The sequence below is a fragment of the Lonchura striata genome, chromosome Z (genome assembly GCF_050655825.1).
Source record: "Lonchura striata isolate lonStrDom1 chromosome Z, ASM5065582v1, whole genome shotgun sequence".
NCBI lineage: Eukaryota > Metazoa > Chordata > Aves > Passeriformes > Estrildidae > Lonchura > Lonchura striata.
Window position 1 is genome coordinate 21,330,114 of NC_140740.1, and position 16,685 is coordinate 21,346,798.

The 16,685-nt window shown below is 43.8% G+C and overlaps 1 protein-coding gene across 3 annotated transcripts; it reads right to left on the reverse strand.

Moving 5' to 3' along the window:
* Positions 1-3,754: 3,754 nt before the first annotated feature.
* On the reverse strand, positions 3,755-16,668 carry LOC110476476 (IgGFc-binding protein-like). 3 transcript variants are annotated; one of them, XM_085567634.1, is made up of 14 exons: positions 16,528-16,668; positions 15,289-15,355; positions 13,092-14,345; positions 12,098-12,414; positions 11,296-11,626; positions 10,258-10,718; positions 8,703-9,264; positions 7,879-8,471; positions 7,082-7,655; positions 5,865-6,064; positions 5,064-5,444; positions 4,536-4,822; positions 4,359-4,391; positions 3,755-4,070 (listed from the first exon to the last, which is right to left on the reverse strand). In XM_085567634.1, the coding sequence occupies exons 2-13, from the start codon at positions 15,347-15,349 to the stop codon at positions 4,385-4,387; spliced, it is 5,028 nt and encodes a 1,675-aa protein (XP_085423760.1). In that variant the 5' UTR covers positions 15,350-15,355; positions 16,528-16,668; the 3' UTR covers positions 3,755-4,070; positions 4,359-4,384. The 3 variants fall into 3 exon arrangements, with proteins under 3 accessions (XP_085423760.1, XP_085423759.1, XP_085423758.1); XM_085567633.1 differs by having other exon boundaries at positions 4,359-4,412; XM_085567632.1 differs by lacking the exon at positions 4,359-4,391.
* Between the last annotated feature and the right edge of the window lie 17 nt (positions 16,669-16,685).

The following is a 16,685-nucleotide window of genomic DNA, read 5'->3' on the forward strand; positions in this document are numbered from 1 at the left end:
AAATTCCTGTAGAGGTGACCCAATCTCTGAGACAGGAGCTAGGTTTACTTCTGGGCCCTTTCAATTCCAAAGGAGAAGTTTGTCTGCCTAGCTTAAGTAAAGCGTTCTCCACTGAGGGGAAAAGAAACTGTCTGTAGTTCAGAAGTAACCTTCATATGTTTTGCTTGTGGAAGTATTCTAAAAGTAGAGCACATATCTTATGCCTTGGCAAAGGGGTATGAGCTGAAGGTACCCTGCTTCTGTTGGGACTCTGCCCTCCTCCGGCACAAGGAGGGTGTGTGGAACCATCAAATAAAAAAGATGATTGAAAAAATTTAGACCCTAGCCAATAACTGTGGATCCTAGAGCAAAACACAGGCCTGTGACTCATTGGTCACAGTCCAAAAATCAGGGTAGAAGGTGTGTCCACCCCATCTTTGGAAGTGTCCAAGTCCAGGCTGAATAGGGCTTGGAGCAACCTGGGAGAGTGGAAGGTATCCCTGTCCATGGCAGGGGTGGGACTGGATGGGCTTTAAGATTTCTTCCAACCCAAGCCATTCCATGGCTCTGTGATTCTATGTGCCATCTCCTGCATATTCCCATCGCTGTCACCACCAGCCCCTAGCCAACAGATCTATGGATAGATCTGCTGACAAATACAGGGAGAGAAGGTAATACTGATTTGCAGAAATCAGTTATAATTTTTTTTTCAAAATTAAGTTTGTCTGACAAATAGGTAGATAAAAAGTTTGATGACATTATATGTTGTATGTGAAAAAAGTGAGATTCACATCTTTCGCTTTATATGTCTTCTGCTTTATTATCAAAGTTGTACTTCCACTTTCCCACAAGGTTTTCAGTGGAAGCTTAAGATGGCATTTTTAGTTTACTGAAAGTTTGAATGATTGGGCTGCAATTAAGGAGTAAATTAAATTGTGCCCTTGCAGCCAAAGCTAGTGCATGATCTTCAGAAAAAAAAACAAACTTAAAATATTGGCACTTGGAGGCAAAAGAAAGTACATAAAAACAACAAAACAAAGATAGACTTATTTGTTTTAATTGGAGGCATTTCCTCAGACTGTTGATTTTGAGGCAGAAACTAACTGCATTTTGTCTTTGATGTAGAAACAATTGGCTGTACTTCTGAGTTAGAGAGCTTTTTTCCTGGAAAACTGCTGCAGGATATTTGGCTTGAACAGGTGGCAAAACACCACATGGAATGTGCATGCTCTGCCTGGTCTTATTTTAAGAGAATCTTCTCTTTTTTCATTTTTTAAATAAGGATTTTAGTTTATTCTCCTAATGCTTTTAAAGCAACAGCTTTTATTCTCCACAAGACTTGGGCATCTTTTGTGATTGTGTTACAAAAATACTTGAAACACAATTAATTATCAAATGAGGATGATTTAAGAGTTAATGTCAACCATTCTGTGGCAGTGAAGTTTTTGTCCATTAAAGAAAAGTTAAATGTATTTGTCTCAGAGGAAAAGACAACCTTTGATTTATGGAAATTGATCTTTTACAACACAGCAACCTAAAAAGGCTTCCGAGACATCCTCTGAACTCTAGGTTTTCCAGAGCTCAAAACAGATGATAAATAGTGACTGAAAATCCTTTAATATTTGAAAAAAATTAAGACCAAAAAGACCACTAGCAGGTTTACAAAATAAAAATTCCAGTCACATGTGGAGATCACGGTGAAGATGACAAGAACACTTATTGCAAAATGCAACTATATTCATTCTTGATTCAGAAGACAATTTTAAAAACCTTTTAAAATTGTTATATCATACAAAAATCAAATCAAAACCTCCAAATGCCATGATAATGATTGAATCTGGATTGAATGTGGGAATATTTGAGTAACATACTAATTGAAATGTGCCAGCTGAGTTTTGTCTCCCGGTGCTCCCAGGACTTCCAGTGCCCAGAAGAACTGCTAGCCCCTCACCTTGACCTCCTCCCCCACCCTGGGGGACCCCAAAACCCCCCACACACACCTGGAGCACATCAACCCCCAGTTCCATACCTCTCTCCCAGCCCCTCCTGTCCCCAAGACCTTCTCCCACTCTGAGTCACACCAAAAGAATTCAAACCCCTCCCACCACACTGAGGCATCCCACTCCCCCAGACAAGCTTCAGTCCCATGACACCCTCCTTGAAAATTACCTGCATACCAACTTTTCCCACAAAAATGCTTTCACTTCTCAAAAAAGGCCAGATTTTGAGGGGGAAAAAATGGCAAAATAAAAAGTTAAAAACCCTTGTGCTTATTTTTGGAGTTTTATTTCAGAAGAATTCCAAGGGCTTTTTGCTGTCTCGAAGTTGTTGTGAAATACTTGAGAATTCTTCCAGGTCCTCCTGTATTTCTGTGAACTTTGTATCCCAATGCCAAGGTTTTGTGGTTATTTTTGAGGTAAGAATTCAGAGATTTGGGGACTTCCCAAAGCAGGGTGGCAAACACTGGATATCCTGCTCCCATGGAGGTAAAGAGAAGGAATTGGGAGTCCCCACCCCACAGTCTGGGTGGTCAAGAATCCAAGTGGGAATGGGGCAGAAACAAGAAGAAGAGATGGGGAGGGAGAGAGGAGCAATTCAGCATGGAGGGGCGAGACTGGTGGGGGAGGGAGTAATTGTGGAGCACAGTGCCCCAAACACTGGGGTCACAATGCCCTGAAATTTGGGGTTGCAACATCTCAAATTTGGAGGTCATGTTGCCCCATGCTTTTTGGTTTCATTGTCCCAGACTTTGGGGTCACACTGCCCTCCATTTTGGGGTCAAAATGTTCCAAAATTGGGGGACAAAATGCACCATACTTAAGGGTCATCATATCCTATACTTTGGGGTTAAGCTGCCCCTCACGTGGGGGTTACAGTGCCCCATATTTATGGATAGAAGCATCCCCCATTTGCTGTCACATTGTCCCACATTTTGGAGTCACATTGCCCCACTCTTTGGGGTTGCAATGACCTTCACTTGGAGGTCATAATGCCACACTCTTAAAGGCTATAGTGTCTCACACTTCTGGGGCAAAATACCATATATTTTGGGGTCAGAATGCCCCTTAGTTGAGGGTAACCCTATGTTTGGGTTAATGTGCCCCACCTTTAAGGGTTCAGTGCCACACATTCTTGGGTCACATTGTCCCACACTCTGTTGTCAAGAGACCTCACACTTGGTAGGTCGTACTGTGCCACATTTTGAGGTCACAATTCCCTTCATTTTGGGGTAAAACCACTTCACACTTGGGGATCACATTGCCCCACACTTCCATGTCACAGTGGTTTACTTTTTGGAGTCACAGTGGTCCATGTATAGGCATCACTTTGTCCCGACTTGTGGGTCTTGGTATCCTGCATTTTGGACGTACTACATGATTTAGGGTCAAAGTACCCCCACAGTTTGGGGTCATAGCATCTCACTCTTTGAAATACTATTGCACCACACTTTGGGCTCTAACATACCACACTTAGGGGTCACACCACATTTTTAGGTCACATGGCCCCACAATTTGCAGTCAAAACACCCCATACTTGGGGTTGTGATGTGCCACACTTAGAGGCCATAGTGCTACAAATTTAGGGGTCACAGTATCCTGATCTTTGAGGTCAGAATGCCATATACTTTGGGGCCTCAATGCCCCATGTAAGGGTCCCAGTACACTTTTGGGTCCTGTTGACCTACATTTAAGGGTAAAATATTGCTACTCACTGAGATTATAACCCCCCCAGTTTTCCAACTTAACAAAGAAACCTCAAATTCACACCCCAAAAAAGCCTTTAAAGCATTTATTGACTGTTGCATCAACTCCAGCCCTTGGCAATATCATTTTTATATGGGAAAAAATACTGGGATTTTGATCTTTTTTAACCTGAATTTGATATATTTCTAGGTTCCAGGGCATGGATGAGACATCAAGGAATTAGGATCCACACAGATTTAATCCATCTGAGAAAAATCCAGGAAAATGTCATGGATTTGAGGTAAAATCCAGAATTTTCCCAAATTTGGGGGAATTTGAGGTGGATCCACCTATGGGATGGGATAGATAGGAGCATCAACTTCCTGACGGGTCTGGTGGGAGATATGGCTGGAAGAGAAAGAAATATATCACTTTGGGCAGAAATGGGTCATTTTGGCAAAAATAGGGAAGTATTATACAAAATGGATTATTAATATGCAAATAACGGGTCTTTTTGTGCAAAAGTGGGTCAGCATTATGCATGATGACCTGACCTGGGGGAAAGTGGCTAATTTTGGGGGAAAAAAGTGTATTTACTATGCAAAATATCTTGTTGGGGAAAATATCTCATTATTGGGCAAAAAAATCCCCCTTGTAATGCAAGATGGCTCATTTCTTGGCAAAGCAGCTGCTTACCCGGATCGTTCCCACAGGATCCTGCCTCAGTCGCTGCGAATGAAACCAAAGAAACTGGAAAATTCCTTCCAGGATTTGCCCAGCCCCTCACCCACTGACTTTATTGCCAAATTTCTGAGTGGGAAAACATAATTTTCTTGGAGTTTGGGGTAAATATATTACTGAGGAATTACTCACCATCCAGCAAAATCCCGGGATTTCCACATGTCCACCACTTCTCCAACACTCTGGGCATCGCGTCCATCTGGAAGCTTCAGGTCATCTCTGGGGTTTCCATTGAAATTCCCACAGGGGGCACAGAGACGGGAGGCCAGGCCTGAGGTCACGGTGATGGTTGCTTCCCCATTCCGAGTGATGGTGATGGACATCCCAGAGTAGTGGGTGATGGTGACATTGTCAGGGGATGATGCCACAAAGATGGACTCAGAAATGGTGGTGGGGGGCCGGGTGAAGAGGCCATTGACCTGGGAAAATTACAGAAAATTATTAAAAACATGATAGAAAACCAGTTTGTTCTTTGGCAAAGGGCTCTAGCTTGGCTAGAACCAAAATAATTCTCTTTTTGCAAAAATTACTCATTATCGGGCAAAATCGCTCCACATCAGACAAAGTAGCTCACTAGCAGGCAAAATCTAAAGAGATTTTTGCTGAAATCTCTCTAGATTGACCCAAACCACTTAAAACTTCCTCACGTGCTCCACTCACCCACACCTCCATGTTGCCATTAACACTGATGACGCCCTCGCGGATGAAGATGATGGCAGCTGTGGCTGCGGGGACGTTCACGTCACGACAGTCACTGACCTCCATCACCACCTTGAACCAGTCCGGTGCCTCCTCGTCGCAGAGGGCTGACACCTTGTAGGTGCCACTGGCCAACAGGGGCCCGGTGACACCATCAAAGGTGGTCATTTTGGCTCCAGGCATGACCCGGCAGTGGCCTTCCCTCCTGGCACACACCTGTGCCCCATCACGGGTGATGCACACCTGGTCCTGGGGACACTGTGTGTCCCGGCACACCAGTCCCCGTGATGGGTGACAATGGCATTCCTTGGAGCAGTTGTTGAAGGTGACAGTCTCACCTGCCTGGAACAGGAAATCTCACAGGTTAAGCACAATCTCCCAAATTTCCTGAATTCCAAAAGGGGAACTCTTAGAGAGTGAGAAATTCAGGTGGATTTCAGGGACTTTGGACAGCTCAACCAATTAATGGTAACATTTTCCCTGCTAATCACAATTTTTTGGTGTTATTTGTCCTTATTTCCCCATTAATTCTTCCTTTTGTCTCATTAATTCATTTTTCCTGCCTGTTCCCCAGCCAGCTATCTTTCCCCCCACCCCCACCCACCCAACAATTGTCCTTTTTGCTGTTAATTGTCCTTTTTTTACCCCAAATGCTCTGGAATGTTCCAGATGGAGCAGCTCAATGCCCAGCCTGATTCCCAGAAAACCAACCCTACCAGTCCCCAGCCTCAGGTATCATATCACCTGTCCTTGTCACCTGACCTTGAGATAGCGTCCCCTGTGGAGGCAGCCACAGCGCTCGGGTGACACGCAGGTGTCCCCATCAAAGACAAACCCCTCGTTGCACTGACACCCCTCAAAGCACCCCCAGCTGCAGCGGGTGGGGCCCACCAGGGCAGCACAGGTCAGGTCACAGGTGCGGGTGCAGAGCTCATAGTGGCTGTTTGGTGGGCAGGATGGGGCTGGGGAAAAAGGGGAAAAAAAACAAACAAAAAAATTAATTGTTGGGACAATTCCAAATTGTGCAGGATTTTGGTCAAAATGTGAAGGTTTTCAGGAAGAAAGTTGTTTTGTTTTGTTTTGTTTTGTTTCGTTTTGTTTTTAATTTGACAGAGTCTTTTCCAAATGGGAGATGTTTTCCTACTTTCGGCATTTCCATCAAACATGGGTTTTTTTCTGTGTGCTGGTTTTTGGGTTTTTTTTAATTTGAGGGCATCCTTCCACAATGGTGTTATTTCTCCATCTTCAAATGTTTACAGTAAAATGTTATTAACTTTACCAAAATGGCCAGATTCTTCAAGGATATTGGGTTTTTTTCTTCAGGAAATTTGGCCTTTTTTTTTTCCAGAATTGGAATGGTTTTAGGAAAATTGGAAGGTTTTCTGCAATTTTTTTTTTTTTTTCCAAACTGAACGGGGTAACTGAAGGGAATTTTTCAAAATTACTTAATTTTTAAAAATGGTGAGCAATTTTTTTCAGATTTTGAGGGCTTTCTCACAATTGAAAGATTTAAATCAAATTTGAGAGAGAACTTCAAAATTTTAAAGGAATTTTTCCATGAAGGGAGGATGTTTTTTTCAAAACAGAAGAGAATGTTTCTAAAATCTCAGTGAATTCTTTCAAAAATTGAAGGCTTTTTTGAAATTTGTTTTTTCTCACTTTTTACATTTTTTTTTAATATTGGAGAATATTTTCTAAAACTTGAAGGAATTTTTGCAAAATGTGAAAATCTCTTTGAAATGCAGGGGAATTTGTTCAAAAATTGAGGCAATATTTTCCAAAATGAGGAAAATTTTCCCCAGCTGGGGGAAATTCTTTCCAAAACTATTTTTCCAGAACCTGAGGGATTTTTTTCTCCAAGATTTTAGTGTGTTGTTTTTTTTTTGGTTTTTTTTGTTTTTTTTTTTCCAGGAGAAAAATGTAGGTTTTGTGCTTTTGTGGATAAAGGACCTGAAGTGGCAAAATTCTTCCTTACTTACGGCAGAACTCCTTTGTCCTCCACGATCTGACCATAGCACCAGCGGCTTGGCAAGCAGTGGCATATGCCTGCAGTGAGTGGCACAGGGCGGTGCGGTCCCCGCTGGCGGCACAGACGTCATGGACACAGTGGGTGAAATACTCCACGGGGCTCACATGTGGGTGGCACCCCTGGAATGGCCCTTCTGCATCACGGATGATCCCACAGGATCCGTTCCTGCTGTACATCGCCTCTTTGGTGACATCACACCTGCTGCACACACCGCCATCACAGCCATCACTGCATGTTCTGTCCTTCTCTGGAACCTTCCAGGAGGTAACAAATTCCTGGGTGGTTTCTGCCAGTGCCCCGCTGGGCAGCCGGAAGTCATCACTGGGGTCCCCATCATAGTCACCGCCCAAGCCACACAGCCGACCACGGTAGATGTCCGGGACAGTGATGAGGAGGAAGGTGGCTGTGTTGTAGAGGATGCGGATTCCTGCGGCAGTGTGAAGGATGATGTTATTTCCCTCTTGGCCAATGCGAAGGTTCTTGTCCTCTGTCACCAGTGGGAGGGTGTAGCGCTCCAAGTCCACCTGGAATGGGGATAGAGTGACATGTGCGACACTTCAGAGTAGGGTCACTAGACTCCACACCACAGAGACAGTGTAGCTGTGGAGGGAAACAGCCACCCTCCTTATAATCATGGTGTCAGCATGGGAATCACTGGATCCTCTCCACGATTGACATTGAACCCATGAATGGACACCACAATCCCCTTCATCTTCACCATATCACTGTGGAGACCTCCAGACTTACCGTCACCTCCCACCTCCGTCCCCGCTCCATGGTGATGGTGTACCCATGGATGGATACCACTACCCTCTTCATCAGCACTGGGTCGCTATGACTGCCTGCCTCATGCTCCACCAACACTGTGAAGTTGACCAATCGTCGTGCTGGCTCACACACTCGTGCCAGGACGTAGGTGCAGGATCCCGGGATATTGAAGCTGCGTCCATCAAAGGTGACATAGTGGGGATCTCCTGACACAACCAACCGGCCGTAACCAGTGGGGTGACATCCCAACATGCCATCCTCCACCCGACACTCCTCATGGGCACCACAGAATGCTTCCTGGCAAGTCACTGTACCATTGGCACCGCAGCGGCAGCGTTCCCGGCATGAGGGGTGAAACTCGGTATCCTTCTGGTAGTAGCGACCAAGGTACTCACAGCCACACTCAGAATGGGGGACACAGTCGGAGCCGCTGAGGACATAACCGGTGTCGCAGAAACAGCCCTCGGAGCAAGGAGATGCAGGACAGGAGGTGGGAATTGAGGGAGTTTGGCAGGTGGGCTGGCAGGGGCTCCCACAGAGCTCATAGTGGGAGTGAGGGGGGCAGGAAAGAGCTGGGGAAAAAAAAGAAGAAAATAAAGAGTGAGGGGAATATCCAAAGGGAACGGGAGTCACTCAAGGAAAAAAGGAGGGAGGAGGGAAGGGAGAGGGAGGGAAGGGAGAGGGAGGGAAGGAAGAGGGAGGGAAGGGAGAGGGAGGGAAGGGAGAGGGAGGGAAGGGAGAGGGAGGGAAGGGAGAGGGAGGGAAGGGAGGGTCCCATTTCCCCTCATACTGCCCACACTCACCGCAGAACTCCGCTGTTCTCCACATCTCCACAGCCACCCCATGACTCTGGCATGTGGTGACATAGGCAGAGACACCCTGACACACAGTGTCGCGATGTCCCTTGTAGTGACAGGCATCAAAAGCACAGTCCTGCAGGAATGGCTCTGGGTTGATGACACCGTGACACTCCCGGAAGGGTCCCCCTGCTCGGGCGATCACCCCACAGTACCTGTCCCCACGGTATGGCTGCACATTCACCGCGTCACACACCGGGCACTCTGAGCCACAACCAGCTGAGCACCCAGGGACATCCCCCACTTTCCAGCTGTCACCTAGCTGGGTCTCATGGGAGGCACGGTGGCCAGCTGGGGTGACAAAGTCATCATCAGGGTCACCATTGGCATTGCCGCAGAGGCCACAGACAGCACCAGAGTAGGTGGTGGGGAGGATGACACGGGCGTAGCTGTACCAGTCAAAGGTGACAGTGACACCGAAGTCAGTGGTGACAAAGCCATGAACGCCACGGTAGAACACGGAAAAGTGGGGGTGGGTGAAGGGAAGGGACACAAAGGCACCATCCACCTGCAGGAAGAGGAGTGAGACAGAGAGTGGAGAAAGGAGAAAAGAGGTTTGAAATCATAGTTTTATTTTATTTTTCTATTTTTATTTTTATTACAATTTTATCTTAATATATCCTATATTTTTAATTCTATTCTTTCTTTTTGTATTTATTTCTTCTCATTGACTTTTAACTGGATTTCATTTTTTATCTTTATGCTTTTTATTCTTATTTACTTGCTTTTGTATTTGTATTTGAATTATTTTTATATTTTAATTCAGTTTCAATGTATTATATATTTAATGTAATTTGAGGTAAAAATTGGGGAAAAATAGGAATTTGGTGGAAAAACAGGGAATTTGCAACAAAAAGTTGGATTTAGAGGAGAAAGGAAGATTTGTTGGGAAATCAAGGCACAAAAAAGGGAAAGAATGGGAGGCAAAATGGAATTTCAGGGAAAACAAGTGATTTGGGGGAACTATGAGGATTGAGAAAATAGGCTTTTTTAGAGGAAGAGGTGATTTGGGGGGAAAAAGTAGTATTTGAGAGATAAAAGGAGGATTTGAGTGAAATGAAGGGTATTTGAGCAGAAAAAGAGAAGAATTTGCAGACAAAGAGGCATTTTAGGGGAGGAAATTAAACTTTTTGGTGAAAAGGGGATTTTGAAGGAAAAAAGAACAATTTTGAGGGAAAATTGGAGAATTTTTTTGGGAAAAGGCAAATTGGAGGCAAATGAAGAGCAATTTGGGGAAAAAGGAGGGAATCCAAAGGTGAAAAGGGATACTTGGCAAAAAAATGTATTTGGGGAGATAAAGAGTATTTGAGGGATGAGAGGGGGATTTGGGTAAAAAAAATGGGGAATCTGTGAGAAAATGGAGAATTGAGAATTTGGCATTAAAAAAGGGTACTTTGGCAGGAAAAAGGAAGACTTTGGGGCAAAAAGGTAATTAGAATGGAAAAAAAGGTGGGTATGAGGTAATTTGGGGATGAAAGGGATTCCTTGAGGGGTTGCCCACCTTGACCTTGCGTGGGTGCTCCTGGCTCATGCTGATGACACTCCCATAGACCTCCAGGTTGACAGTCTTGGTGAAGGACACGGCACGGCTGCCACGATGGTTGTTTTCCACAGTAACATTGAAGGGGACCAGGGTAGGCTTGGGGGTGCAGAGGGCAGCAAACTGGTAGATGCAGGAGCCTTGGAAGTCAAACCTCACCCCATCAAAGGTGGTGTAGTGTGGGTCACCGGTCCCAATGCAGGTGTAGTGCTTGTTGGGTGTACACCTGGCGATGCCATTAACCGTGACACACTTCTCATGGGATCTACATCCCCCCCTACAAGTCACAGTCCCTGAACTCTCACACCGGCACCGCTTCTGGCAGCTCCCATCGTCCCAAAATTCCTCGTGGACCTTGTAGGAGCGATTGTTGTGGAAACAAGCAGAGATGGTGGTGCTAGGGTTGGTGGTTGCCTTGATATCTACAAGGGATTTAAGAGTCTGTGAGACATCACACATCACACAGGGATGATCCTCAAGAAAGCCCCAGTGGAATTCTATGTGTTGTGGGCACCTGAAGTCAAATTAGGAGGGTTTAGGAGTATTTTAGGGAGACCAACTAATGCAAGCCTTCCCTGTGATGGAGGTGTTGGTTACATTGACACCTAAACCAGAGTTCAAGATACACCCCACAGAGACAACCCTCGGGAAAATTCTTAGCACATTTCTCTGGTTTTTTGGCAGCTGAAGTGAGATCAGGCAGATTTTGGGGTCATTCTTTCCCCACTGGTTTTGTTCACGCCCACAAGGGTTGTAGAGTCAATGAGACATCAAGCAGGGATGGCCTTCAGGAAAATGCTGCTATAATACCATATTTATGGACATTTTGGGTCAGATTAGGTGGGTAAATGGATTTTGCGATGTTTTGGGGTGAAAAGATACACTGTTGATATGTTGATGTCTACAACCATTTCTCTAGGCCAACACCTATAGCTGACTTCTTACATGGATACTCTTCTCCCTTCCCCGTTATTCTCACAGATCCCCACATGAACTCACCACACCCCTCCATGCCCTGTGCAGTCTCCTGATCTCCACAATCTTCCTGGCATGAGGGATGTCTCCAGCTTTCTGCCCAATTCTCACCACCTTCACCAGGAATACCATTGGGAGCCATGGCTTCATCATCTGCATCCTCATTGAAGTTGCCACAGAGGCCACAGCTGGCCCCAGAATAGCTGCTGGGCACTGCCACCATGATAACATGGTCCTCATCATAGGTCACCTGCAGCCCAAAATCTGTCTGGAGGATGGTACGACCCTCATTTTGGAAAATCCGGACTTTTCCTTCTTCCAGGGTGGCTGGAAGGTTGGTGGGCTTGTTGTTAACCTTGTGGAGCAGGAATTTGAGGAGGAAGGTTAAACCTCAGCAGGTGGTTCCCAACCCCACAAAAAGCACATATGTACAAACAAAGGGAGAAATTATTTCATAAATAATTAATTTTCATTATTAATCAGAAGTTTTGCCCTACTTCATGGAGGTTCACACAAAGAAAAGCTCAAGCTCCAAATCGAAACCATTTTCTACATCTTCTGAGCTAATTTTGTTTGTATGGAGACCAGGATTGGGAAACAACACATTCCACCTGGAAAACTGATTTGGAATAGAAAAAAATTCCTCAAATTCCACAGGTTATACTTATTTTTTAAGGTGAACATCAAAATTTCAATTATTTACCCTCTCACTTTTTTTTTTATGTTTTCCCTGATTTTTTGAAGGTCAAGCTCACCCAAATATTTTAATCCACTTGGAACAAATGGTTTTATGGGAATGATGGATCTGACACCTGGGGAAGCTCACCTGGACAGCCTTGTCCTCACCGGCACGGATAGAGACATTGTAGGTGTAGACGTAGACATTGGCCAATGGCTTCTCAGAATGATCCTGACTCCGCTGCTCCTCCACGATGAAGGGCTCCAGGGTGGGGTCACCCCCGCAGTACTTGGCCAGGGTGTACCTGCAGCCACCACGGGGGGATACAGAGGCCCCATCGAAGGTGTGATACTGCAGGGACGGGGAGCCTGTGCAAGTGCCCAGGTAGTCGTGGCGGCAGGTGGGCGCACCCTTGTCCAGGTGACAGCTCTCCTTAGGGCGGCACTGCACCTGCCGGCAGGGGTCTGCAGGTTTATTAGTGACAGAGGATTAAATTCCGTTAATTTATTATACTATTGATATGTCTAAGTGTATATTTAGTTACATATTTTGTATGTTTTTCTATCTGATTTGTAATTACATGTAAGTGTTTCTATATTATTTATAAATATCTATATAGTATCACTATGTTTGTTTAGATATTAATTATTTATCCACATAATAGTTATGCATTTCCATCATACAGAGTTATTAAAAATATAATAAATATATATGATTCAAAGGAATGTATAAATATAAATGTCACAGATATGGTATTACATGTATCTATTGTATTTGTATCTAGACTTAGATATTTATTATATATTATATGCTTATATTTTGAGGATTTTTATGTATTTATGTATTTCTTCATTTATTCTTATTAATTTATTTAGTATATTACATTTAGTTTTTTACTATTATTCCTATATATTTGTGTATAAGTACTTTTTTTAAATATTTCCATTATAATATTATATAATACCATGCAATGTTATATAAAATACAATAATATTATTATGTAATGCTATTATTTTTATTTAATAGATATTTGTCATTTGTATGATTACCTATAATTAAATATAATTAAATATAAATATCTGTTATTGATATCTATATAATTCTATATAATTTATTAATATAAAAGTCCACCTCCACTCACCACTGTCGCAAGCCCCCTCTGCTCCATAGCGCTTCCCCTGTCCCATCCCGACGTTCCACACCCCAAATGCTGCTGTCTCGTGCTCCACACGATGGATTCCAAATCCGCTTCCCAAATTTATCCCAACCCATGAATATTCTGTCCCAGGGATCAGCTGCCATGCCACACTCCCTAATGGCCTCTGGTTCAGCAGTATTCCAGAAGTTTCTGCTGTCTTGGCCACCAGGAGGATGCGGTTGTCGTATCCCTCCAGTGCAACGACACCGTAGGAGTTGCAGTAACTGGCTATGTCCGGGATGCTGACAAAAAAGGGCTCAAAGGTTACTGCACCGCTGTTCTCACCACTTCCCAACAGAAAAACCTGGACACCAGCTTCAGAAGTGAGGAACAAGCCCTGCGGGGATTGGGTGCCATAGAGCAGTGAGTGGTTGGGTTGTATCTCTCGCGTGGTCTTGGTGACTTCACCATGACCCGTGACACGCGTTGGTTGGTCAGCGGTGATGTAGACAAGGTTGGATTGTCCCTGGAAGGGCACTGGTGGCACAAGGAAGGATTTTCCCCACTGGGTGACAGGGTGTAGCTGTTCCACGACATGATCGCAACGGCTCAGCCTGCCCACACAAGTGTGACCACTGAAGACGGCCACTGGTCTCTGGGCCAGCACTCGTGTTCCGGAAAGATCAGCTGCACTCTGGATCTGTGCTGCTTGGAACGGCTCCAATGGGATGGTAAGGGTGGAGCCACGTCGATACAGCCGTCCACGGAAGGTGATGTCAGCATTGAGGTGAATGTTGACTGTGGTGGGTTGATCCCAAGCAGCCACCACAAACTGGGCATTGCGGGTGGGGCCGGGGTTGGGGGTGACCACATGGTATTCCGTCCCCCACCTATGGACTGGAATAATGACGGCAGAGTCAGCTGCTGTGGGTTTCTCGCTGACCATCACTGCGGTGACAGCAGCAGTGGTCTTCACCACCACAGCATTTTCAAAAATTTGGCTTCCCACCATCTCAGCTTGGGGTGGGATCTTCACCAGGACTGGTTGGTTGGCAGCTGCCTGCACTGTCATCCGTAATCCAGGTTTCTTCATGGAGATGGTGGCAGTGGTGGATGGGGAGGGGCCAGTGAGGAGGAGGAGGCGGAAGTCACTGCGAAGAGTGCGCTGGTTACCATTCTGCAGAAAGGCCACCAGGAACTCGTCACCCAGGTGAGGTGGTGACATCTCAGATATGATGCTGGGGGCATGGAAGAGAGCTGGGAGGAGGAAGAAGAGGGGTGGGTAATCTGATAGATTATTGATTTAATGGATTATTAATTTGATGGATTACTGATTTGATAGAGATGTGATTGGTTAGATGGATAATTGGTTTGATGGACAATTGATTTCAAGAATTGCTGGATTATTGATTTAGTGGACTACTGATTTGATAACTGGATCAATTTGGTAGATTATTGATTAATGGATTATTAATTTAATGGGTTAATGATTAGTTAAATTATTGACTTTATGGACTTTCAATCTGATAGACCTTTGATTTCATTTGCTAGACCATTGATTTGATGAAAAATTTATTTAATGGATTATTGATTCAATAGATTATTGAGCCAATTGACTTTTGAGTCAATTAATAAAGTGATAGACTTTTTATTGGGCAGACTGTTGATTTTATGAAGTGTTAATTTCTTGGGCATTGTTTTTTATTTGATGGTTTATTGAATTTATGGACTATGGATATGATTTGATGGTATATTATTTTGGAGAAGAAATTTAAATTAACCTTGATCTGACAGATTATAGCCTTAATGGATTACAGATTTGATGGACTTGATTGATATTATGAACTATTAATTTCTTAGATCACTGATTTGATGGAGTTGTAAGTTGATCATTGATTTGATTAATTTTTCATAAACTCATTCATTCTCCAGTTAGGAGAGTAAGCTCCAGTTGGGAGACTAAACTCTGAAAAAATATTTAATGCATTAGGTTAATCTGTTGGATCAACATTCACAGGAAAAAATAGTTTGAAAAATCATGAATTGGGATGAAACCCTAATTAATTCCCTGGGAAAAAGATGGAACATTTAGGCTGGGGAATCCAGCTTCTGAGCTGGATAAACCTTATTTTGAGGCAATTCATTATTTCAGGGGAATTTTATAGCTTTTGGAGTATCTCCTCAACCTGTTTCAACTTACCCCAGAACATAACAATCCAGAACCATCTCAGCACATCTGCTTTTCCCAAGCTGCCATCCATGATGCTCTAGGTGCAAAAGGTGAAAAAACAGTCAAATTCTCATATTTTTTTTTAAATTTTGAAATTCACTAGAATTTTCCCAAAATTCACCATTTCTTGACATAAAACTCACACAAATCCCCAAAATCTGTATGTTTCAGCCAAAAAGTCATCCCAAAAACCAGTGTTGTAGTTAATTCGTCCCCAAAATCTGCTCACATTCAAGTTATCCACAAATTCACTACTTAAATTGCATTTACTCAAAAATGTGAATTTTATTGCACCTGGTGCAAAAATTGGCTTTTGGAGGGGTATTTCCACTTGTCTTCCCCCACCATCCCAGGTACCTTTGAATCTCCTTTCCTTGTTTTTTCTTTCCTCTTTTGCTCCCTTTGCCTTTTATTTCTCCCTATTTTTTGTAATTTTATTTTTTCCTTATTTTCTCCATTCCTTCTTTTGCTTAATTTTTCCATTTTCTCCTCTTTTCCCCAAATCCCATTTTTTGATCCAAATCCCCCTTTTGTTTTTCCATTACTTCATCTTTTTCCCTTTTCTATCCCTCTCTCCCTCTCCCTCCTTTTTACTGCTTTCCTCCACATTTTTCATTTCTTTACCCTTTTATCCTTTCCTCCCCCTTTTCCCTTTTTCTCCCCACTTCCTTCATTTTTCTTTTCTTCTCCCTCTCCTGTTTCCTTTTCCTACCCTTTTTTCTCTTGTCTCACTATTTTCCCTTTTTTTCTGCTTATTCCCCCTTTCCCATATTTTCCCTATTATCTTGCCTTTTCCCTGATTTTCCTTTCCTCCCCTTTTTTGCTTTTTCTCCCTTTTTTCCCTTTTACCTGTATCCCACTCTTGCTCCTTTTTTTTTCTTTGCCACTCATCTTTCCTGTTTTCCTTTCCTCCTTTTCCTTTCTTCCTTCTTTTTCCCTTTTCTTCTCTCTTCTTCCTTTCCTTCCTTTTCCCCTTCTCTTGTTCCCTTCCAAACCCCAATCCTTTCTCCCCCAAATCCCTTCATAAATCCTCCAATCCCACTGCTCCCAGGACCAGACTCAGGGCTAGGGTAGTAGGGTAAGGTGGGGGGGGGGGGGTGGGAAGGAGAAAAGGGGGAAATTGAGGAGTCTTCAGATGGATTTTCCCACAATATGGAAAATCTTTCCTGGTGAAAAATAATCAGTTATTAGATATACATTTGTCCTTACCTGTCTTTGGCCCTGTTTGGTCCCCAGCTTCACTCTGTATCCCCAAAGAGCTCCGTTTTATCCCCAAATCTGTGAAGAAATCACAATCCCAGGACAGCAGATCTAGCTCCTCCCTCAATTATTTTTTAATTTTGGCAGAAAAAGTGGAAAGAAAATTA